Raw genomic sequence first — 26,494 nt, forward strand, 5'->3', positions numbered from 1 at the left:
CTGGTCTTTCTCCTGTCTTCTTTTTTCCGATCATACCTTTCTTTCGATGACATTTTTTTCCCTCTCTTTGTGGCCTCCTTTAGGCCCCCTGCATTTGCTGTACAGGGCAACCCATGTCGGGAGTGGATGGGATCCTGGAGGTTGAGGTCCCTGATGGGTTGCAGCCTATCAGACCAACACTTCTTTGGCCATGACTTCTCCTAGACAGGAGGTTGGTGTGGCCCACACTGATAAACCGGCTTGTCGTGTATTGCACTAGCTTTGTTAGAAGGCTGCCGCTGAGATCAATCTGGTCTTCATCCTAAAAAGGCCAGAGTATATTCCTTGTCTTGAGTATATTCCTGGTGCAACCCTGCTGGAAAAGCCCCAAGTGGTGCCACTTGGTCGCATACCCTTGTTGGACTCCGTGGTGGGTGGGGAGCATAAGAAAGGAACCTCAACCTTTAATCTCATGGCGCCAAAAAAGAAAAGTCTAGGAAAACGCATTAGAGAAAATGAATCTTCGGATAGTGAGGATGATGTGAGAGAGAATGTTGAAGGGGCCTGGCCTCGTTTTCTTGTAGTGGAGGGCGCAGAGCCGGCCCAGCTGCTCTCGTCCCTCTCCCCTTTCGCAATAGCAAAAGGGTTTAGAAACATATCTACACACTTTTCTGCTGTTAGACTTCTGCGCTGTGGACGATTTCTTGTCCAGTGCACAAATAAGAAAGCATCTGAGGCCCTGTGCCGATAGGATGGGAAACAGATTGTAGACCGGCTTATTAAGGCAACTCCTCATTGATCCCTTAACGCTTAACTCTTCAAGGGGGGTCACAGTGGTGCAGAGGAACATCCTAAAGAAGGGCGGAAAATCTATTCTTACAAATACTCTTGTCTTAACTTTCTGTTTGCCCAAAATACCTGACTTCATTGAGGTTAGATATTGACAGGTCAAAGTTTATTTATTTATACCTTTACCGTTGCGTTGCTTCAACTGTCAGTGTTATGGTTGTGGGACTAGCTTCTGCAAGTCCCAAGCCCGCTGCTTTCGCTGCGGCGGTACAGCATCTTCTTGGAGAATATTGTGTGAAACCCTCAACAACCTTCACACTTCCATTTTCATTTGTGGAAGGTCAATTTGAACCCTTTGCTCTGTTAGATCTGTTATGAGGTACTATCAAAGATCTTCCCAGCAAACAGTTTGAATGCATATGGAATGGAGACCAGTGCTGTTAAGACCAAAGCAGAGGTCTACAGGAACAGGGTTTGGTTCAAGTAATTGATAGCCGTTCTCTCCAAGGACAGCAGCTCCACAAAAGATGTCAGCATCAGGATTGTGACAGAAATAGCTAGATTGTACAGGATCTGGCACAACCATAAAATCAGCTTTACTACAAAATACAATCTGTAGAAATCCCTTGTAGCTGTAAAACTATTTCTGCTCTACAGATGTGAAATGTGAGCTCTTCTTGCCAATACAGAGAGGAAAATCTAGGCATTCAAGAGCAAGTGCCTGAGGATGCCTTTCAAGATCTCATACAGGGCTTCTGCTAAGGCTAAATTCTTTACCTTTTCTAACCCTAACCCTAACCTTTTCTAACCCTAACCCTTTACCTTTTCTAACCCTAACCCTAACCCTAACCCTTCTTCAGATTTTTAAGGGGTCTCTGTTTTTCGCCCAAATTTGAATGGGACCCCATTGACGAAAATTGAAGGGGTCCTCCGAACTTTTAATGCGTACTGTACGCAATTTTTTGCGTAAGCAGAAGCCCTGTCATACAGAGAACATAAAACCAATGACTTTGTAAGAAACACAGTTGCCACAGACACTAGGAACCTCTACTTTCAAAAGTCAAGCAAGGTAAACTGGTCTGGTTTGGCTATGTGACCCAGCTCAACACCTTCAAGGTACCTTAGAGGGTGGTTAAGGCAGGTTGGCCTGCTTGCATGGCCTCTGCATCACCTGCCTTTTTTCAGGTCCAACCTTGCAAATGTAGAATGTCTTTAGATAGTTCTGCTGGAGGGGAGATGGCAAACAGTTTTGTCAGGTTCTCATTTCCTTTGTTAAGCAGTGCCTTGTGTTCTGCAACAGAAGTAATTTCATTGTGTGCATTTGGTTTTATCTCATTTGATACAGTGTCATTTATTTTTGTTATGGATTTGTTTTTAAAGCAAAAATTGGATTATCATCTTTGCAGTTGCTGTCCTGATATGTAATAGAACAGTGTTTATTTTATTTATATTTCTGCAACTGTTATTTGTGTTTTATCTGTAAGTTTTATACAGCTGTGTCTACCTTTTCTGCTACTACAACAACTTATGTCCCATTGCTTTAGCATCATTTACACATTTGTCAACATATATCAGGAATCAATTTGTTGACAATAAGTACACAAGAAAAGGTGTGCCAAAGAATCGTATAATGGTTGGAAGAAACTTAAATCACATGGACTGTGTTGAGCTTACATTAATGTCTCTGAAATATATAGCTGTAAGTCGGCTCATCTGTACAGTTTCTGTGTAACTTCTGTGCAGGATCTGTTGTTTAGTTTTCTTTTTATGGTAACTAGAGGTGGTGGATTGGGAACATCAAAGAAAGTAGGAAGAGTGTTCTACACTAATCTTTACATTTTTTTACAAAAAAATGTATTTTTGTATGATTTCCAGTGCCAGGTATATTTATGCATAAAATTATATATTTTTTTTTTCAGTGTCCCATGTTTAAGACTGACAATGAAGGCAAACAAGTTTCTGAACCTTATGCGGAAGAATGCAAGTACTTCACAGAGACTCGATTGCTTCAGCGAGATGTCAAGATTATTTTGGAAGGAGTCTCTAATCAGAATTTCCTTGGCACTGTTCTTCACCCGGTTAGTGCAAGTAAAACCTTTCTATTAACGCATTGCTTACGGTTGTTTGAGTACAAATCCATGTCAAATCAAGTAACCGGCAACGAATGTCAATATGGCGCTCAAGTAAACAAACCTTCACATGGTTTGAACACGAGAAAATACCTGATTGGTTGGGTTTTTTCCAGCCTCTGAAGGGAAGCAATCGAAAGAGGAATGTATCCTAAAGGTTCACGTGTTTTCTCCCTATGTATTCATTCATTTACGCACAGAACTAAAAACTCAAACTCTACTGTGGTTACAACTGTGAGCCGCTTGGCGATGCGTGGGTGCGTATAGGTAGCATGGTCGGCTGACTGCATGCAAGACGAAACCAATGTGTTAAGACTTGCCAAAATCTACCAAAATCAGATCTTAACTGAGAGGGGTCTTTATAGGAATATTAATAGGGAGATTAATCAATCAGCTTTTATTGCATGAACCATGACTTCATACACCTGTACAGGGGCAGGTAAGACAAAAGCTTAGCAGGGTGCATATGGTCCTAATGGGTGCTTATGAATTTGTACATTTGGGGGTGGGAGAATAATGCCTTAAAAGTGAATGGGACCATCTAAATGGCGGTCAGGTCCTTATCAAAAAAGGGTGCTTGTTAGTCCTTATTATGGGTAAAGTGTGTTCACATTATCCTGTTCAAAAACTCATAGCCTCTCAGAATCTAAGGGAAAATAACTATTGCTGCTGTTAAGATTAGCAAGCAGTACTACTGTTGTAACCAGTAAAACCCATGCACCTTGCCTCCTTCCCCTAGTTCAAACCATTCTTTCCATAAGTATGGATGGGACATCTCCAGCCAGTGAAAAAGCACCAGAACTAAACAGTAAGAATAAGGACGAACTACAAGAAGACACTTAAAACAATCAAAGTTAAAAGGACATCTGTCACAATCCAGAACAGAAATGTCATGAGGGTGGGGCTATAAAAGGAGGATTTTAAAGACTGGAGGGCTTTAGGGGGGGGGGGGTTGACAGGTGAAGGTGGGGATAAGAAATGCTACATACACAAAAATGGGCTATAGGAGATAGCTGTACAGAAGGCAATGGGGTGCATGATTTGATTGTTATTTGCCTTTCTAGTCAGTGTTGGCATTATCTCCTTGTCATATGGGATAAAAGAAACATGCACCATATCAAAGTCACACTCTCACACAGACAGAAGAAAGAAAGGAGAAGCACAAAAGCCCCTCCTGAAGAAGACAGAACCGTTTAAAAGAGGATGAGTCATTGTGTCACAGATTGAAATAGGTCATGTCAGGAAAAGATATAATTTAATTCAGTAATAATAATATGAACATACTAATAAATATGTTGTTGTACAGTTGGGGAAATTTTTATGGATGCAAGTGGCAAACAGCTAACAAAGTCATCGCGCATGGAAACTTGGAATGTGTAGTTTCCAACATAGACGTTTAAAAGAAAAAAAAATCCAAGAACTGTATATTGTAGGACTCTAAAGACAATAGCACAGTGGGGAATTTACAATGGCTCTTTAATTATTGCTCCCATGACTGAAGCTAGTTAAAAGCATATGTGAAAACAGAAAAATATAGGAAAAATAAGAAACATCACAGAGCTGAAAGTTACTTCTTCAGCCCTGAAAATTAAACTGTGCACCTTGTTTTACATCCTCTTTATTGAATCTATAAATCTGTAACAAATGAAATAAAATGAGTGACAGATGACCTGTGGTTAGTTTTGTTTGCACATTTTAAAAACATTCTCGAACGATACATAGAATAGGTTTCCAGGTCCTTATTTTCAGTGTGGTAAAATCTATGTGAACCCTGTAAATGCTTTTCATTTATATGGAATGAGTTAACTCAGCTTCTGCCTTGTCTAAAGCTATATGGTACTAATTATTTTTGAGTTTAAGAGAAAGGTCAACACTTTCTCCTGGCACATCACCAAACATTGTCTGTCTGTCACCAGTAGAGCGCAAATCAGTGTGATTGAATTATTGTGGATCAATGAATTTTATAGTTGTAGTAAATGTGGAAGACAGCAGGTAGACAGATTTGAAAAATGCAGGTAGAAAAGACTTTGATAGAAACAATTTCAATAAAAGGTGTTAATCAGAAATAACACATTCATTAATTATTACATAAGATAAAAGGATGACATTTACAGTGTACTTTTTATGCTGTCATCTGCAGTGGTTTTTGTGTGTGTGTGTAAATCCAAAATGAAATCAGCATTTTATATACCATTCCAAACCACATGGAATTAACCCTTTGAGCATGATGGGCCACACAGGGCTTTGCAGGGGAATAATGGGGAAGGTGAATTTCATTACTTTCATTGCAAAGTTCATGTTTGCTCCTATTCAAAAATGTGTTTGTTTCTTGATCTAATGTTAACCAGAGAGCAGCAATAATAAAAAACAAACTTCACCCACTGTCATTTTCACAGTCTTCAGTAAATTATTAGCCAGTCTTTGTAACACTTAAACCTTTATGTAGTGCTAAGAGAGTTAATGGTTGTTTTTTAAGCCTAAAACTAGTCATTTTGTGCTAATTAATCAAGAATAATATAGTACAAATTTAATTATAAATCCTCTGATAGCTGGGTTTTTTTTCATTGTACAGTCACAACACCATGGTCACCGCTTATTGGACATTTGTTACATTACCAGACAAGAACATTCTGTGGCACTTTCAGGTAGTTAAACGTTTTAAGAGATATCTGTTGGCATTTTATCAGAGTTACTAATTGTGGATGCTGTATCTGTCTTTTTTTTTTTTTTTATCCTTTACTAGAACGGGAATATTGCAGAACTTCTGCTGCGAGAAGGCTTTGCCCGTTGTGTTGACTGGAGTATTGGTGTTGTTACTCAAGGTGCAGATAAATATCGGACAGCAGAAAAGTAAGGATACATTTATGAGAAAATTGGTTACTCCCATGCATGATGCTTTAGTTTATACAGTTCTTCAAACGATCTTGACAAAAAGATGAAAAGCAGTAATTTGTGGGGTTGTGACAGTTGCTGACTGTGCTTTCTGTTGATCTTCATCCTGCTGTGATCATATTCATATAATAACTCAGAGATCTTAAGGCCTAACACATCCCCTTCAAGTGATGAAAATTTTAATTTTAGCCATTTTGAGATTATGGCATATTATGAATGTTCATCATGTCTTCTACCCACTCTCCAGGTGGTTTTTCTTAAAATCATCTAGAAATATGTATATTTTGTCACTAAGGACAGAGACTGATTTCATATTTACTTTTGCCGAGCGCAGAATTAGTGAGAATAGAGAATGTTTGGGACATAGCAACACACTCCGCCGTGTGAGAAACTGGGTTACATCGCATATCGTCAGATAGAGCTTTCAGTTGCCTTTCAAACAAAGGCTAGATCAAGGCCAATAGAAGGTTCCCATGCTATGATTCGAGCTCTTTTCCATACAAGACTATGGACCAGAAATTTCCTTATATGGACACATGCGTAAACATACTTTGCATATACCCAATCAGAATTCACGAAGGCCGACCTTGAGGGGATCATAGGTCACGAGAACACACTTCGAAAGTTTTCAGGTATGCAATATGCAACTGTCATGGCTTCCAGATGTAAACAAATGTCGACAGTAACTCAAAGCTAGTTCTGGGATACTTTCTTTCTGAGACATTAACGCTACATATTTAATGCTCATTGTGCCTGTCAGATGCTCATTTCTTCTGAAAATACCATGTGCAAAAGAATAAAAACCACAATGCCATTCTTAGATTGTTGTAGCAGTGAAAATAATGCAACTTAGTTTAGTTTATTCCTTGTTGTTCCTCGGAGGAGCATAGGGCCACAACGACACCTCGCCAGCGGAACTGGTTTTGGGCAGCCCACTTTAGTTGGACCCAGGTGGTTCTGATGTCCTAGCCCAGACATCAAAAAGCACAAATAGGCCTGGATAGGACACACCTCGTGCAAACCAGCTGACACCATTGCCAAGCAGGCACTTGACTGGAACCCTCAGGGAAGAGGAGAGTTGGGAGACCGAAGCAGACTTGGAAAAGAACAGTAGAGAGCGAGGCAAAGGACAAAGGAACCACCTGGGCCCAATGTAACTTAGTGAACTGAATTTGGCTGTCATAATCACCATCAGTCATGTGGTAGGCATCACGAAAATAGAGCGAAGTTTTAATTTCTGCTGCAAATCTCGGTAGTTATCAGGACTAGATGTGAACATTTACAAATTTGAGTGAACTTGCAATGCTAGTTATTTATGTACTTTGTCTGGAATGTAAGGAAACAGAGCTTTACATCATTTGCACCGATAACAAAGGTTGGGTGGGGGCTGAATTGTCTTACTCAAACCAAATGTCACAAGCAGAATGTGTGAAGACAATTATAACATTCTTAACAAACAAAATGAAAAATGCTATCTAGCCAAGTTTGTAGCCATTTAGTGTCTGAGAGCACATCATTGTCACCCCCCTAAAGCTGGTGCTTTTCCCATAAATCTTTGACAGAAAATGAAAAACCACCTAGCCACAAAAATCAAACATCTTTAATCCATGTGACTACAGAGGTAATTCATAAAATAATCCTAGCATACCGAAGAACAGAACATGAACAGCTGCTCAAATTCTGGTGCACTCAATGATGTATCTCTAGATTTTATGAATAGATTATTCTTCTCACTATTCCTATTCGCCCCTAGTGGAGCTTAGGGCCGCGAGAATAGGTTATACTCCCCTATAAGCTTTTGAAATAATGAAAGAATTATATGTTGATTATATGTTGATGTTCACTCCATCACCCTGCAACTGAAGGCAAAGAAAGATTAGAGTGTTTCCTACTAAGGCTGGTACTTTGGTAGATGCTCACAAAAACTGGAAGCAATATGTGAGACAGCATCACTAAATGTTAGATAGCAAAAGACCAAAGATGGCAAAAACCATGAAGCTAGTGGACACTGAACTTCTATATCAGTGATGCCCAACCTTTTTCGGCCTGCGGGCCATATCCATTTCGGACAGCCGTGTCGCGGGCCATATCCATTTCGGACAGCCGTGTCGCGGGCCACTTCACCGCAAAAGTACAAAAAAGAAAAAAAAAATAGAGCAGATACCATTTTTTGTTAGAAACAAGTTGTAGTTACCATTAATTATGTAGTAATTAGTGGGATATTTTCCCGAAACCAACTTCTGAATGTTCGGCTTCATCGTAGAGACACCAAGTCGGAGCACTGAATCGAAATGTTCGTCCATCGAAAAAAAGATTGAGAGACGCCCCTACGTAGGGATAAATACTTCTTCTTCCCCTTTTTTTCTTTTTTTTTTTTTTTTCGTTTTTTTTTTTTTTATTACTAACATGCCGATTTCCTGCACTGTGGGCAGAGGTTTCGCGGGCCGGATATGGCCCGCGGGCCGTAGGTTGGGCATCCCTGTTCTATATAACTAACTAAACTTATAACTGTGTAGCTCAATGTTTGCAAACACCATTTTTTTTTTATTATGTACTTCTTTGAAGCCTAGTCAACATTTGGGTACACAATACAACCAAGTTGGACTTTTCTAAAAGTGAACAAAATAATTAATTTTATTAGTTATGTTTAAGTTATATGTAGTAACACAATTAAAGATGGTTATACTTTTCATTCAACATGTCAATTACATGAAAGGTTTAGATAAAACAAAGTTCTAACCTTGAACTTTCTGTTCTCGCTTTTTTCGTTCCTTATTTCTGTTACAGTTTGTTTACTTAAAATCCCTATAACATTATATTGACATGTGATATAGGCCTAGCATTTGGTTGAAGTTTTCTTTATACATGTTTAAACATTTCAGTGAGAGCTTTTTTAAAAAAATAATGAGTGGTTTAGTAGTTACTAAGCTTTCACTTTGTTTTCCCTCGCCTTTTCAGTTTCTTGTTTAGCTTGTTTAGTTCAAAAGCTTTTAACTTTATATTGACATGTGATACAGGCCTAAAATTTGGTTGAAATTTTCTTTATCCATATTTAAACATTTCAGTGAGAGCTTTATAAAAAATATTTAGTAATTTAGTAGTTACTAAGCTTTCAGTTTTTCTTTCCTCATTAGGGTTAGGGTTGACATGTGATACATGCCTAAAATTAGGACATCATGGCTTGTTCATTTTGTATGTGAATGCAAAGGATTCTTAATTTACTCGTAGGAAAAATTTTTCATTGTGGGATGTACACATAAATTGCAAAATCTTTTGATATTGCAGAGTTGCCAAAGAGAAAAAACTTCGTATTTGGAAAGATTATTCCCCACCATCATCTGTGACAGAAGTAAAGGACAAAAGTTTTGTTGGAAAGGTTTGTTATTTTTCTGTTATAAAATATGTAGATCACAAAAGTTTTTGTTTGAGTTGACCACAATTTATGAGTGATTGTTCGTTAATGAATAAGCATGCCACTATAGCAGGGTTAGGGAACGTCCAGCCCATGGTCTGTGTATGGCCTGCTAATTAGTTTGATCCTGCTTTCTAAGGCACTCGCAGATTTCAGTCAGTCTAAAAGCTTTTTCTATAGCAACATAAATGATGAATGTAGATTAAATCAATAATAATAATAACAAATTTAAAGGAACAAGCATCGAACATTCATTATGGGATAGAAGGACACATTCAGCTGCACATATAGACAATTCAGAGAGCGTAATAATGAATTTGAGGCATTTTGGGCCCTCTACAAGATAATGGAGCCACTCTAGTCTCTCTCCCCGTTTGAACAATTTCTCATCCAATGCACAAATCAGAAAACTTCTGAGGCACTGCGCAGAGTGTACGGAAAACAGTTCATCAGCTGGCCTGTAAAAGTAACTGCATGCTGATCTCTTAACTCTTCAAGGGGGGTTATTTGTTGTCCTGACCTAGCCCGGATATCAGAACTTGACATCAAATCAGAACTGGCTACCCAGCAGGTCACAGCTGTGCAGAGAGTCATCCTAAAAAAGACAGAAAATCTACTTCTACCAATACACTCTTCAAAATTACCCAACTTCATTGTTCAGGTCCGTCCCATTGGCAGTAGTCTTTACATCTTTAAGGAGGACAGGACTTCATCATCAAATTTAAGAAATTTTATGTCCTGATAGTTTTCTTTTGATTTTTGGTTTGCTGGAGGCCTTTTTGGGCTTAACCACCCCTTTTTACACTTTATCCTCTCTTTTACCTTTTGTTTACTTTTTGTGTTGACTTTAAAGAATGCTATGGTTATATCGCTTGGAGGTTTTGTCCCTTAACATTTAAAGTTAAAATTACTTTTGTTGCCATTATATAGCCCTAATTTCTGGCATGGCAATAAACACAAACAATCAGCGTGCTGCCCTGTGTACTATTCGTACCAAGGAACAAAACCCATTATCACTCCATGTAGCACCTCACCTATAAGCTGCTGGAGTAGATATTCAACAGGTAGAGCCTCTTTCTCTACTACCAGTTCCTCCTTGTTTCAGAGATTCGTCTTGGTCTTACAGCTTTGAAAAAAGGGGACTCTAGTGACCCCATGTTTCTCCAACGTTTTCATGAACTCCTTTCTGTTCTATCTTTACAGATTGCTCCAAGGTGCCAAGTGGTGGCCCTGTCGCTGCGGCAGCAATTCCATCATGCCAACTGCAGTAGACTGCTTCAATCCAACTGGTGGATGGCTGTTCTATTTTCACTACGGAACTTCAAGCCATCTTGCTAGCCTTGCAGCATGTTCACTGCTCTTCGGAGCACAACTTTTTGGTTATTTCAGACTCTTTTTGCCCTCCAAGCTCTCCCTTCCAATGATTTTGATCACCCTCTGGTGGTCCAGTTTCATAAAATTCATGCAGCACTCATTCAGCGAAACAAGGACATTGTTTTTATTTGTGCTTCTGTCCATACTGGTATCTCAGGCAATGTTCAAGCAGACCAGGCTGCCAAGGCTGCATTTCAGGTCCCTGGCAAATTACAGTCACTGGTATCATCAGACTGTAAACCTTTCTTCTCTGCCTACTTTTTGTCCTTAATGCAACACCACTGGGACACTCTGGGCCTAAATAAATTACATGCGACCCCTCCCTGTCTTTCCGACTGGCTACCTTCGTGCCATCCTGTGAGGCGAGAGGAGGTGGTCCTTGCTAGACTAACGTTAGGACACACATATGCCATACAAGGACATCTCTTATGAGATGAACCATCACCCGTTTTTCATGGTGTAAAGGCAGATTTAGTGTGGTACATATTATGATTGTTTGTCATGAGCTCCAGAGTATCCTCCGGCAGTTTTTTATTTTGTACGGCAAATTCTTTGTATTCTTTGTTAGGGTCCGTCCCATTGGCAGCAGTCTTTACATTTCTAAGGAGGATAGGACCTTACCATCAGATTTAAGAAATTGTATGTCTTGATTACCGTTCATCTGTTGTTTTTTTTTTTGTTTTTTTGTTTTTTTTTTGGTTTGATGGTGGCTTTTTTGGGCTTCACAACGCCTTTTTACACTTTACCCACTCTTTTACATATTCTTTACTTCTTGCGTTTGCCTTTTTCAAGAATGTTATGGTTATTATCACTGGGGGTTTTGTCCATAAACTAGAGTTAAGATTATTTTTTGTTGCTGTGATATATATATAGCCCTAGTTGCTGGCAGCGGTCCGGTGGCGCAACGGTTAGCGCTGTTAGCGCCTGTCACCAATACAGTGAAGGTTGGCTGCCCTGAGTTCATTTCTCGTCTCGGGCACGCTGATCTTTCTCTGCACGTGGCATCTGTTTACAGGGCTGGCTGCTGGCCGTAATATAGCCTTAGCTGCTGACACGGCGTAAAACACCAATCCCCCCCCCCCCCTAGTTGCTGGCACGGTATTTAAAACAAGCAAGCATCAAACATCCCCTTGTTAGACTTAGTGGTAGGTGGGGAGAAGAGGAATGCTTTATAAATCTTTCAAAATATTGCCACAAAATAAGCAAAATTGAAAAAACCTCAGTTGCATTAGACCATTGCTAGCTCAATGCAGAACCCAGAAGGCCTATCATAGATGGGAGGAAAAGTAGTTTATAAATATACCCAAACACTGCATAGATCCTTTAACCCTTAAATGGGATGAGCGGTCCGGTGGCGCAACGGTTAACGCCTGTCACCAATACAGTGAAGGTTGGCTGCCCAGAGTTAATTTCTCGTCTCAGGCACGCTGTTCTTTCTCTGCACGTGGCATCTGTTTACAGGGCTGGCTGCTTGCCGTAATATAGCCTCAGTTGCTGGCACGGGGTAAAACACCATTCCCCCCCCCCACCCCCCCACCCTTAAATGGGATCATTTGTTGTCCTGTCTTTACTGGGATATTACGGTTTGGCACTGTCAGAACCAGAGCTTTCCAGAGGATCTGTATCAAAAGAGATATAAATATTTGTACCCTTATACTCTTTTTCTGTTTTTCCAAAATAACTGTCTTAATTCAGGTTGGGTATCTGTAAGATTGTACGCATTTTCATGTGTTGAAATGCCTGATTCTGTTTTCTTATGTGCATCTCTAATACTATATTCTGTCCAATCAGCATATATTGAAAATCTTGCTTCGGAACAGTAGATCATCTTAACAGTTTTGTTTCTACCAGTGTGTTCTCCTTGGCTTTAATATAAATAATTAGTAAAATACATTTTTCTGTGTGGATGTGAGCTTATAGTACTGTACGTGAAAGACTGCCAATGAACTGATAGTCAACAATACAAGAAACACAAGCCTCTGCAAATAGATAATGCCATAGGAAACAGGGCATGGATGAAGATAAGCGAAGAGTAATAGTACTTTTTATTATGCAAGAACTGTGGACAATTCAAGGATAAAGAGGTAGATAATTCTAAACAGTAGGGCCTGAATTTCGTCCATGCATGGCACAGAGAAAAGGGCAACACAAGCGAAGTGAAATGACTACATATATCTTATTGTCACTAAGATTACCTATGACCACATTTTTTATTGCTTTTTTATTTTTTTTAAAAATGTCATAGTAGCTGTTCTCTGACAAAACCTTTTTTCTTACATCCCCCCCACCACCACCACCACCACCACTACTGTCACAGAGACTGGTATTCATTTTCTTTATTTTCTCATAAAATGCTTTTTATTGAATTTTTGTCCTGTGCAAAAGAACACAGCTTCAAAACCCTTAGTCAATGTTAATATACATGTGTAATATATATTGAAATTTATATTTGTACAGGTTGTGGAAATAGTAAATGGAGATGGGTTGGTGGTGAAAGTCACTGATGGAGGGTTCAAAAAAGTATTTCTTGCAAGCATCCGTCCACCAAGGTTGGTACACATAAAAATTTTATTATTTTTAAAGCTTAAAGCCTGTGAAACATTTTATTGTAAAATATAAGTAATCATTTTGAGATAATGTAAGCTTTAATAGCTTTCTTGATGGATATATGGAATTGATTTTTAAAAAGTGCTTTAAGTAAAAGTAATTGCAAAGGCAAGTGAAGAAATACATAAGATTTTATCAGAATTTTGTTGGAGTTGGGTGCTCCCATTCTTTGCTGCTGATTAATGTGATATGCCCAAAAGAAGTTTGCTTGTTCAAAAGTTTGATTAATAAACTTACTTGCTGGGTGTGTTATATTAACATTGATATTGCTGTCCTGATAGAATCTTAATATGAGAAGCAAGCAAAACATCATTTACATAAAATATGCAAAATAATTTTTTTAAATCAAAAGTAAATACTTGGATTTAATGGATTTTCCAAAATTATTTCTCTTCATAGGATTATGCAAATAAAAAGATCAGACCCAGATGTCAAGGATTTAATAGACGTTGGAAATCTTAATGATTTTCGTCAATGTGAAAATTGCCATATACAGAGTCAGAATTATCTTCTACTTCATTTCATGGTTTATTTAGCAAATTCTCATCTTAATGGTCTTGAGATTTATTGATTCCATATAAGTTTTCCATATTTTTCTTTCTCTACCATTTTCCCTGGTTAAGGGAGGCTATTAAATTTTATCTGTGGATCTTAATGGATGAACTGTTTGTATGCAAAAAAATTTTTGATTTTGGGTGTCAGCAAACGAGTCAGTGTATGAAATTTTACCCATGTATGCAGAATGTTAATCGTGTATTCGATAAATAAAATAGATTTTACACCCCCATACATTGCCTAAACTTTTTTTTTTGAAACATCTGATGGAAAAAGAGAGGTAACAACACATAGCTATCACTTGGCTTTTTTTTTTTTGTAAGGAGTTGCATCCCTTTACAAGTAAACAAAACCAGGAATTAGCAGATAAAGATGACAATGAAAAAGAGACAAAAATCAATTATAATTATCCTCATTCTGGTTCAGAGATAATAAAATAAATTTAAGATGATGCAGTAGAACTTCCTTATTAAGATCTTGCTAATTACAACCACCCTTTAGTTACAACCCAAAAAATGTACGTATTTCACTATATAACCGTCATCTCTATTATGACTACCTCCCCAACTCATGACTAAGGGTTTTATGCTTTATTCCTACGTTTGGCAAAAAAAGTATGCTGGAAAAAGCTACTTGTGTTTTAAAATTAGACTGCTTGTGGTTTACTGTTTACGATTACGATTTTATGTAGAACTCATAAAATACATTTTGAAAAACCATGCTTGTTCATTGGAGCAGTGGTCATTGTGATCTAAACCATATTGCTTCAGTTATACGGACCACCTGCCTGAGTTGAATCCATCCCGTAATGAACAAATCCCCCAAACTGAAAGGCCTGAAAGATAAATCGATCAATTTAAATCATTTTTTGTTTGAAATAAGCCTTTGTCATCATTATTCTTCAGTTTGGAGGTTTGTATTAAATGTAGTTCAGCCACTATTGTACTAGACTAAAATGGCCACTTGGCAATATACATTCAGAGAACAAATCACACAATAGTGCATAAAGCGATTTTGTTTTACATCATTTTTTTTTTAATCAAAAAAGCCTTATTATCATAAGTTTGAAAGTTTGTATTAAATGTTTTTGCAGATATTTGGTTTGAAAACCTCAGAAATGATACATAAACGCAATTTTTTCTTATCTATTTTTTTAAGCCTTTGTCATTGTTGTCTCCTTATGGGGTCTAGGCACGTGTGAAAGGCAGGGCCTTGTAGTAAGGTCTCTACTTCACTCTTCGACTACTCCGCCATCCACGCCGACATAATCATGTGCGCGATGCACTTTCACTAAATTCTTAATTAATGCTAATTACCGACTTGAGCCCCCAGCGCACACCCCAACAAACAACGCAATTTTAGTGAAAGCAAGGAAATACTTATTAAGTCACAAGAACAAAATGCCGAGAGCTTACAAAACAATGAACGAATAAAAAGAATATGCAAATGAACTCATTCCCTATCTTGGCTTGTTATCTAGGGTGTCCCGTTAACCTACTCTTTAATACTAATCCAGATACCTAGTGAGTCAATTAATCTATTCTTATCTATCACACTGGTTCTACCACGCACTCACCCACTCCATGCAATACGCATACACACGCCACTTAGCTTGACCCAAGTGCCCTTGCTATGTGGGATGTATAGTCTCTGATGAGAACACACAGTTGTCACTTGCGATTTTGCACAATTGTTCTTGTTGTATGGAGGGCCCTCCCAACGCGATGCAGAAGAAAGATGGCTGATGACCTTGTTTGTCCGTTGTCACAGTGAGAGATTATGATGTAGAGAACTGAGAGGAGCACTCACACATACTGTCCCCTTGCACCAGCATGCACCCCGTTTCTGTCACCAGCAGGCCCGAAGTTTCTCCATGTAGAAATCAGCGCCGGCTTTTGTGACCAGAGCAATGTGTCCACTGCGCTGCCAAGAGTTGATTGTGGGTTCGCAGGGATGGAGGTCACTCTTCTTTTACACTCAGTTTATGAGTGGGCTAACACCTTGGCCGGTTACTACTCAACGTCTCTCATCTGACTGGCAGTAGCTGACAACATGTGGTGGCGAAGACTTGAGTTGCGAAGTCCTCTTCTGATGTGCACCCTCCAAGAGTCAAGTAGTGAAAGCATCGATTTTGAGTCCCAATACAATATTGAGCCACACATGTACCCAACTGGTCAGTCATACCACTGACATACCACTATGACCAATCATGCATCACCGCTAGTGTGAGACCAAAGTCCCCACCCTCTGGGTTTCCACCTTCTTACTAATAACACAATCTGTAATTCCAGTGCCAACCAGTCTGGCTTTCTATTCACAACTGTATCCCCCGTGTGGCAATATTGTCCTTCTTTAAGTTGTTATTAAGGGGCATATTTTGACCGCTGCGACGTCAGTGGTGACAGCTAGCGTCCTGCATTTCGTCATGACCTTACGTTGTGTGTCCGTCATGATGTAAGCGGTCTTTTAATTAACAGACATACCCCTGAAGCCATGACTGCTCTTACGTAAGTGGCCCTCTCTAATGTTTTTATTACTACTCTTTCGTGACAGTCATCAATCTTTAGTTTGGAAGTTTTTATTAGATGTATATGGAACTGCTTGGTTAATATGAAACAGGTATCACTGCTTGGGCATTCAGCTAGCCTCAGCCTGTGTCAATCCAATTTTTGATATTGGGACAAATGGGTCTGATGTGGGACAGTATGGTCATGGCAGGACTGATTCAACATGGGTGGGAGGCTGATTTCTGATCAAAATGGCTGGTTTCCAATCATTGTTCACTCTTTACCAATGCACATCAGTCAGTTGTGCTTCATTATCATCTTTTCCCCTCCAAAGTCACATTTTATAAACATAAAGTTCTTGTGACCGATTGTTTTTTGTTTTGTTTTGGTTTTTTTTTGTTTTGCAACACTTTTGCAGAAATCACATTTAAAAAAATTTAAATGGTGCATCTAGAGAGCATTTTAGTCTACCACAGTAACATGTTTTGATCGATTGCTCTAACCTGGAGAGTTGGTTCCCCTTTAAATCTTCAGTCCAGCACAACAATGGCAGAATAAGCATGACCAAGCAAAAGCAAAGATGATTTTAAAAAAGCACTATGATTTAGTTTTTAAGAGCTTTATTTGAACATTTAAATAAAAAAACTAAATTTATAGGTGCTTGAAGTCACAGTTCCTGGAATAAGAGCAGACTGGTTGATCTCCCTACAGCTACTACTCTTGGTTACAACACAAGTTTCATGGATTTTAGCAAGTCTTAATAGTATTCCTGACTGTAGCAAGTGATTTTGAAAGTGACTTTCATGATAGTGTAAAAATAACTTGCTTAGTCACTGGATAGCACAATGCGATGTTAATATTTGTGTAACCCCATGCATTAAACATGTATGGGAAATTCCCATTAGAAACAAAACATTAATTTTCTTGTTGATTTACAAAAAGTGGTGTGTCAGGGTAGAAAGGATTTCTGTCGATTTTAAACTTTCAGTGTGATGTTAATGTATCCTCTTATTGTTATTTTTTTAATATTTATTTTAAACAGATAATTTTATATCTGCAAATAGGACAGTTCTCAAATGTTAAGGATAATACAATACACCTGCTTTGAATTAATGGATTTTTCTTTTGGTTTACTTACAATGTTTGAGAATTATGTGTTTTTAGGCTGCCTACTGATAACACAGAGAATGGAACTGTGGCTAAGGAGGGAAACAAAAAACTCAGACCTTTGTACGATGTTCCCTACATGTTTGAAGCAAGGGAGTTTTTGCGAAAGAAACTTATTGGGAAAAAGGTAATGTATTCAATTTATTAACACATCAAAAGAAAAGATGTCACTTTAATGATGACACTAACATGTTTATGTTTTCAAACCTAAATCACGAACAGACAGTATATCAGTCATCAGAGAGCATACCATAAATGAAAAATACATTTTTTTTATAATACTGTCTTATTTTTCTGACTATATCCCAACAGATGACAGTGCTGCTGATATTAATGATGTAATCTTTCAGATTACAACTGGTGACAAGGAAATTAAGATTTTATTGATATTCTTACCACTGATCACCATACCACATATTTGTTAAGTTTTCTGTTGAAACAAAAACCATTGACAGAAACATACAGCAATTTATCTCTTTAATTGCACGAGTTTTCTTTACCGGGGGCAATGGAGCAATGGCTAAGGGGCTTTGAACTTTATGTTATAGCCCCAGTTTGTCGTGATGCCTACCAACAGGTATATAATATTGCACAGAGGTGGTTGCAGGGTCCTTACCTATCCTTACAAATCCTACCGTAGAGAATTTTCACCGTAAGGCTTATGTCCTTATATTTGCCATGCAGTCCTAATGATTCCTCACATGCGTCCTTAAATTTCTCTGTGGCCCTAACAAGTCCTTATATCGATAAAATATTACCACAGATTTGTTTTTCATGCCTCTGATAAATCCACAAATTTATTTTTGGAGTCTACTTTGGTGCTATTTTAATCACATGACTGCCAAGTCTCGTTCGCGACGAGAATTTATGTTTTGCAAGATTTTAGTCTTGACAGATGACCTTATTTCTTTGTCTTCTTGGCAATTAAAAAAGTGCAGGGGAAGTGCTGTTCGTAAACTGAAGAACTTAACACAATGACAAATCCGTCACTCAATTGCTTGCAAACAAATAGGTATCTATTTCCATTTAAGAAAGAAAGTAGCTGAAGGACTCAAGTTCTTGAATTTCTCAATTCTATTTATAAGACTGTCTCTTTGTATTTTCCCACAAACATTACAAGTGAGGTTTATGATTGGTTTTTATCTTGATAAGAAAACATTATGCTGCATGTAGATGCTACACTTTTTTTGTTGTTGTTGAAAAGCATTATATCCTTTATTCTATGGCTGTTTAGTAGCACCTGTGGGCCGGGTTTCTTGTGCCGGGGGGGGGGGGGGGGGTTGAACATCCAGCCTCTCTTTGGCTGGGTGACTAAGCTGGCCCACCCCTCTTTCTTTCTTTTCCTTTTTCTCCCTTACCTGGCTATATCAAACATCTCCCTGTCACACTACCGTTTTATCTTTCCTATCTTCTGTCTACACTGGTCTTTCTCCTGTCTTCTTGTTTTCCCATCATGGCTTTCTTTTGATGTCATTTTTTTCTCTGTGGCCTTCTTTTGGCCCCTTGTGTTTGCCATGCAGGGCTCCTGAAGGTTGAGGTTCCTGATAGGTTGCGGCCCGTTATACCGACACACCTCTTTGGCCCGGACTTCTCCCAGACACCAACCAAGTGGCTGGTCATGTATTGCCCTAGCTTTGCTAGCAGGCTGCGGCTAGGGTCAATCTGGCCTTCCTATATTATGTGTTCCTGGTGCGACCCTGCTGGAAATGCCCTAAGTAGTACCACTTGGTTGCATCCCCTTGTTGGGCTCCGTTGTGGGTAGGGAGCATAAGGAACGAACTGAATCCTTTATATCATGGCACAAAAAAGCAACAAACCTAGGAAAATGTGTTAGGATAAATCTTCTGATAGCGAGGATGAGGTGAGAGATAGTGTGAGAAAGAATGTTGAGGGGGCCTGACCCTGTTGGGTTTTTTTTTTGGGGTAGAGGGCACACAGCCCTTTCACACAGCCACTCTCATCCTGCTCCTCTATCTCTACGAATTTCTGTGCTGTTAGATGTCTGCACTCTAGACAATTTCTCGTCCAGTGCACAGGCGCTGTGCCAAAATCACAGAAAACAGTTTGTCGAACGACCCATAAAAGTAACTCCACACATATCCCTCATCACTTCAAGGTGGAGGTGGGGGTCATTGTCCTGACCTTGCTGGGTTGTCAAAACTTTACACTTTAGGTCTAAATAAAACTGGCATCAAAAGGGGGTCACAACATTGCAGAGAGTCATCCTGAAAAAGAACGTGAAATCTATCTCTACAAATGCACTTTTCCTTACTTTCTTGCTCAAAATACCTGACTTCATTGGTTGGGTATTTGCGGGTAGCACTCTCTTTGTACATACCTTCATTGTTGCCTTCTTCAACTGTCAGCATTATAGTCATTAGGCTAGCTTCTGCAAGTCCCAAACCCATTGCTATCGCTGCAGCGGTACAGGCCAAGCTGCAGCTGATTGTTCTCAAAGTGCCAAATGTGCTAACTGTGACGAGTCTCACTTTCTTCTAGAGACTGCCCGAAGTGGAAATAAGAGGCAGCCATTCAGTGCCTACGCACGGAATCTGTCTTTTCTGTCTCATATCAAATTTCTACGGCTTTCTTGTCAGAAAGCCTTGGACATTCTTAGAGTAGTTTGGCCCTGTCAGCTTGGGGGTGGACTGCACGGTCCTGCTTTGCCTGTATTGTGCCCTGGTCCGCTCCAAGCTAGACTATGAATCCATCATCTATGGCTGCTTGAGAGTCCTCAAAATTCTCCATCCTATTCACCACCAAGGACTCTGCATCTGCACCACTCCTGTACAAAGTTTGTGCGCAGAAGCTGGTGAGCCTCCAGTTTCTCTCCGTTGTGTAAAAGCTCATCCTGGAAACCCTGCGTTCCATGCTGTTTTTGGACCTCAGCGTGCTGCCCTGTATGCCATTAGTACCAAGGAGCAAAAGCCATTATCACTCCATGTAGCAACTCACCTACAAGGTGCTGAAGTAGATATTCAACAGGTAGAGCCTCTTTCTTTACTACCAGCTCCTCCTTGGACCCTTTACCAGAGATTCATCTTGATCTTACACTTTTGAAAAAAGGGGACACTAGTGACCTCATCTTTCTCCAACGTTTTCATGAACTCCTTTCTGACTATCCTAGATTCTATTCTATCTTTACAGATTGCTCCAAGGTCCCAAGTGGTGGCCCGGCAGCAATTCTGTCGTGCCAACTGCAGCAGACTGGTTCGGTCGGACTGGTGGATGGCTGTTCTATTTTCACTACGGAACTTCAAGCCATCTTGCTAGCCTTGCAGCATGTTCACCGCTCTTCGGAGCACAACTTTTTGATTATTTCAGACTCTCTTTCTGCCCTCCAAGCTCTCCTTTCCAATGATTTTGACCACCCTCTGGTGGTCCAGTTTCATAAAATTCATGCAGCACTCATTCAGTGAAACAAGGACATTGTTCAAGCAGACCAGGCTGCCAAGGCTGCATTTCAGTCCCCAGGCAAATTGCAGTCGCTAGTATCGTCATCTTTCTTCTCTGCCTACGTTCAGTCCTTAATGCAACGCCACTGGGACACTCTGGGCCAAAATAAGTTACATGCCACCGTTCCCTGTCTTTCCGACTGCCTACCTTTGTGCCATCCTGTGAGGCGGGAGGAGGTGGTCCTTGCTAGACTAAAGTAAGGACACACTTATGCCACATAGGGACATCTCTTACAAGGTGAACTACCACCTGTTTGCCCATGGTGATGGGGAAATTTTAATGTGATACATTTTTTGATTGCTTGTCCTGAGCTCCACACTATCCGTCAGCAGTTTTTACAGAGAATTATTAGTTTTCCTTGTTCAAGTCCACCCGATTGGCAGCAGTCTTCACATTTTTAAGGAGGATAGGACTTTACCATCAAATTTAAGAAATTTTATGTCCTAATAGTTTTCTTTTGATTTTTGGTTTGTTGGTGGCTTTTTAGGGCATCACCACCCGTTTTTACACTTTATCCACTGTTTTACATTTTGTTTACTTCTTGTGTTGACTTTTTAAAGAATGTTAAAGAATAAGACTTGGGAAGCTTTGTCCATAAACCTTTAAAGTTAGAATTACTTTTGTTGCCGTGATATAGCCCTAGTTGCTAGCACAGCATTTTACACAAACAAACAAAGAAAACTTTTCTTGAGTTAAGACATCTGTCTAATCTCTCCTTTCACATCATTTTTACCACCCACTCATGGTGCAGCTTCTTACCATTCATGTGGCTCTTCTTGGTTGCAACAAGGTCATTGTCTTTATTTGGGCTTCATGCCTTGCTTTTATTCCATGCAACACCACTGGGATAATCTAACCCAAAATAAACTACATGCCATCTTTCCCAGTTCTGACCACCTACCTCTTGGCTGTTCTGTGCAACATTTGCAGATATTTTGATTAAAATTAAAAAGGGCAACATTTATGTCAGAATAAACAGCATTTAAAGCTTCTTTAAAATAAGCTTGAATAACATCTGACAATGCATTCCACAAATGCACTTGATCTTTCAGGTAACCATATAAATTTCCTTCTAAAACATGATGATAGGTCTGTCACAGCCTTTTCCTGTATGTACGCTAGTACTAACTGTAAGGCACAACTCCACAGGCATATGTTTCAATTCAGTACATGATGCCACATGCAGAGTCTGACTCAAATTAACAAGCTGAGCAGAAATATATAAAAAAAAATAGTCAATGACGCTTGATCCAGTCAGGGAGATACAAGTAAAGTCACCCCTGGAGTCTTGTAGCAGACCATTCAAGATCACTAAGTCATTCTTCATACACATGTAGCAAGTATATGCCAAAGGCATTAACACAGTCATCCTTAGACTCAATGACTCGTCCAATGCGGGCTCATGCATTTTGAAAAGCATTGTGTGATGCTGTTAAAGGAATGCAATAAAATCAAGTACAGGTACGTTAGGTACAGCATGTAGGGATACTTCTCAGCTTTTTGTTTTCCAAGTACTTAAGTACATGTTTTTTATTCCATATTTCAAAACTGCAGCTGGCCCTTAATCTTTTGTGAGTAGAATATAAAGCAGAGTGTGGTGTGTATGTGTGGGTTTTTTTTATTAGGAGGGGGGTGTTTGGAGGAGAATTATGCTGATTCACTAAAACCATTTTGGATAGTTAAAACCAATCTTCTACCTACTCAGCCATTATGATTATAACATTGTTCACTTTTTTCCTATTTTTCACGTCAGTACTAAAGACCCTAGTGGAGTATGGGGCCTCAGTATCAGCTATAGTTCTTTTGAATATTGCACAAAAGTTTAAGATCTTGCATTTTTAGGCCAGTAAAACCAGTTTCCACTCTTATGCTCATGTGATTGATGTGGCTGAGTTGTATTATAATTATATAGAAAAATGTGCAGTAAGAATTTCATGTCAAACAGGATTTAGAATAATCAAGAGTTGATAATTTTTTACTACATGAAGGTGGTTTTTTTGGTTGTTGTTTACTTTATCCTAAATTGTTTTGACAACTTAAATACACAGGTGACTGTGGATGTGGACTACATACAGCCAGCCAACCAGGGTTTTCCAGAAAAAACTTGCTGTTCTGTGACAATTGGAGGCATGTAAGTATTTTTTGTTAATTATTTTGCCCCATGATCTACTTTCATAATTTGCGCTCTCTGTTACAGTTACCATCCTTCATTTTAATTTAGTATAAAAATTAACACCATCTCCTCAAACATCTCCTGTGTCAATAGCACTATTATATCGAAAGAGTTTGTGCTTTACCCTAACGACAAACTTTGGATGACCAAGAGCTTAAAAGCAGTGCTGAATAAAAAAAAATATATGTTTTTCATGGGTCCTGCCAATGGCAAGAAACTGGTGCATAGGTTCGCAATGCTATCTGTCAGGCCAAAGGTGAAATATAAGAGTCTCAGTTTGGCACAGGTAATATCCAAGCAGCTTGGCCGGGACTCAAGAGTATTGTCACTGTTGAAGATCAGCTTAAGAGCTCTAAAGCCAGAATCTCCGTCTCAGTCATTGACAGTATGGCCCTACCTAATGCTCTGAATGCTTTCTTTGCTTGTTTCAAGACACAAGTTCTCCATAAAAATTAAAGATGTGCTCAGTTTGTTTCATCCTGTTCAGAGGGTTCAAATTCGTTAAATACAAGTTGTGGAGCTGTTTCAGTTAGTAAAGATTTGCAAGGTGTCAGGTTCAAATGGTATTTGCAGCATTGTATTGTGCATCAATTTGGGGTGATTTTTCAACACATATTTCAATGCTTTATGTTTTCACTCTCCATCCCTGCTGCTTGGAAATTTTCTACGATTGTTTCAGTTCCAAAGACAGCTTCAGCACAGCATCTCAATGACTGGAGACTAGTGGACTTAACATTGTTGGTCATGAAAGTATTAATGAGTTTTCCTTTGACCGTCAGCTAGTGTCGTAGATCATTCACTTTTTGGTTGACAAGTAGCAATGGTACTTGCCAACGACACTTTTTCTGACCCCATTACAATGTTCACCTGCTCACCCGAAGGCTGGGTTTTATCCCCGCTTCTATTTATTCTGTGTACTAACAGTTGTCCCATTAACCATGAAGGTCAATATCTCGTCAAATTTTCTGATGGCACTGCACTGCTCTCTTGTCTTAGTGAGTCTATAGATACCCATGGTGTGCCTTTGGATGAATTGGTGCGAGAACAATTTCTTGGAACTTAATGTGAGCAAGACCAAAGACATTTTTAGAATTTTCCACCAAGTTCTGTAAGTGTCATCCCCATCAAGGAGGTGGAAATTTTCCATACTTTTAAATACCTGGGGACCATCTTCAACCATCTCCAGAAGTCCTTCGTGCCAGCAGCCATCCCATCCTAAATAAAATGCACAAGGACTCATAGGGCTGTTGTATTACCTGGCATCCTCCTTAGGAGGTTCACATGTATGCATGAGAAGGTGTAGGTGTGCATGTGTGTTGAATGTCTTGTACAGGTATGTATGTCTGCCCATTATGTTGTGTGTGTGTATTCTCATATTATATTTGTATATGGGGTTGGGCTTTTGAGCAAAAGAAAAAATTCTGTCTTTGACTTCCTCGGACAGACAATAAAGTTTGATTTAATTTTAATAAGAGACATTTGGGATTCCAACACTCAAGCTGTCGGGAAGAAGGCTTAAGGCCACCTCTTCCTTCTCCGGAAGCTTTCTCTATCTCCCAGCAATTTCTGCAGCTCTATTTTGGATCACACATAGAGAGTATGCTTTTCTCCTTGTTTATCTGTTTTTACAGGTTGCCATTCTGTGTATTAACAGATTGAGGCTGTCCTTTGTTGTTTCAGCCATGCAACTTTTGAATGCTACTGTATGCAAATGAATGCAGCTGTCTAAACTGCTTGGTGGAATATGGATATGTTGTATTTTTTTGTACTTTCACATTGAATTGTCCTATGGGGTAAATAAAGTGCTATCTTATTTCTTGCAAATCACATCACTTAAATGTTAAAAAATTCTCTTTAAAACAGTGTAAGCAATGGTTGTCTTCATTGTAGGTCTTATTGTGTTGTTTTTGTTTGTATTAAATGAGTTATGGGCAGAGGTGGGGAAACAACAGCCCGTGGACATCTTTGGACAGGTCTGTGTGCCAGACCGTGAAATCCACTTATTTCATTTTATTTTTATTCAGCCTAACCTAATTTGATTGAAATTTAATTTATCGAGTACTATAGCATTCGAAATTGGCAGCACGTAACATTCTAACATAGACAAAGTACGAAGATAAATAACATGGTTGACATGTCTGATGTAGTCTTTGGAGAGGATTGGGGGAAGCTGCATTCAAAGGAAAGGCTGGTTTTAAAGTTTTATTATGAGCAAATTCAAACAGCTTCACCTTACACAATAAATTCACTAAGTGAACACCATTATGTACTCCCTTGTTGTTCATTCCATCATCACTAGGTTTTATTTTTTTGTGTAGTCACCTGATGTGGGTTTTTGGTATTTAACAGGCCCACCGAATAGCTTAGAATTTTGAGACTGGCCTGCAGAGAGAAAACTTTGCCGACCCCTGAATTAGAGTTTATTTGATTTTGATGAGAGAAGACTTGTAATACATGTGCTGCGATCATTTTTTTTTTTTTTTTCTTTTAAGCATGGTGAGGTGTAGGGATCTAATGCAGAGGTACTGTGGTATGGCAGTGTACCCCAAGTAAAGCACAATTACATATATACAAACACCTACAAACTAGCATCAACCAGGTGGATGGAATGTTATACCAGAGTAACTTGTCTGACTCCTGCACGCATAAAACATGCAATGTTCACAGCTGATGGTGTCCAGGCTGTCTCGGTAAACATATAATGGCCAGAAGATGGAGCAATACATCGAGTTTATCAGATGATCTTCATTTATTGTGCTCTTGTATCAAAGAAGAATGTAACATGCTTTTCTGTAGTCTTGAAGGTATAAAACTTTACATGTTTGAACTTGAGAGTTGCAAAGCTTCAAAACCCCAAACACAATATGCTCAGGCAGCAAACGATGAAGAATGACAACACCATGCCACACCTATTGTGGTAAACATCATCTATGTTTGTCAGATTTTGCAACTAGGGGACCCCTACAGGTAATATTTGTCCATTTATGTATTGTCATAAAAGCCTCAAGTTTAAAAATTTACCACTGGGTCTGATTTGCTTATTTATATGGCCATAGTTGCTCATACAACTGTAAATAACAGTAAAAAAGAGAGTGAGAAACTTTCACCTGCACAGATTAAAAAAACAGAAAAACCAGAATGCTCATGCACCAATTTGCCGTGTAACTTCCTCAATATCATCAGTCCAAATGCGGTGCCTGATGCATAGGACATTCTTGCAGTAGACCAGATTATGCAGCCTTGATGATGGATTTGCTGTAGGTGGTGGACTTCGCTTTTTTGGACTTGGCAGTGTCTGCGCTCGTTGCACAGTGGGAGGAATCCACTGTAAGACGACTGTGCAGTTGACAGGTCGTTCAGTTTCTTGTCTCTGGCAGTCTGTAAGGCCTGCAGAACAGACAGTGCGTCCGTAAAGAAGACGAAAGATGAGTTTGAGGTACATTTATCAAGATAA

The 26,494-nt window shown here is 39.2% G+C and overlaps 1 protein-coding gene across 3 annotated transcripts in view; it reads left to right on the forward strand.

Moving 5' to 3' along the window:
- Positions 1–26,494, forward strand: part of LOC112567036 (staphylococcal nuclease domain-containing protein 1-like) — an 87,869-nt gene that overhangs the window by 29,054 nt on the left and 32,321 nt on the right. For all 3 annotated transcript variants that reach the window (XM_025243497.1, XM_025243498.1, XM_025243499.1), the window contains 6 exons: positions 2,688–2,846; positions 5,641–5,747; positions 9,075–9,165; positions 13,033–13,124; positions 17,409–17,538; positions 22,916–22,998. In XM_025243497.1, coding sequence (XP_025099282.1) covers positions 2,688–2,846; positions 5,641–5,747; positions 9,075–9,165; positions 13,033–13,124; positions 17,409–17,538; positions 22,916–22,998 — 662 coding nt within the window. The remainder of the gene's footprint in view (positions 1–2,687; positions 2,847–5,640; positions 5,748–9,074; positions 9,166–13,032; positions 13,125–17,408; positions 17,539–22,915; positions 22,999–26,494) is intronic.

The sequence above is a fragment of the Pomacea canaliculata genome, linkage group LG6 (assembly GCF_003073045.1).
Source record: "Pomacea canaliculata isolate SZHN2017 linkage group LG6, ASM307304v1, whole genome shotgun sequence".
NCBI classification, from domain to species: Eukaryota; Metazoa; Mollusca; class Gastropoda; order Architaenioglossa; family Ampullariidae; genus Pomacea; species Pomacea canaliculata.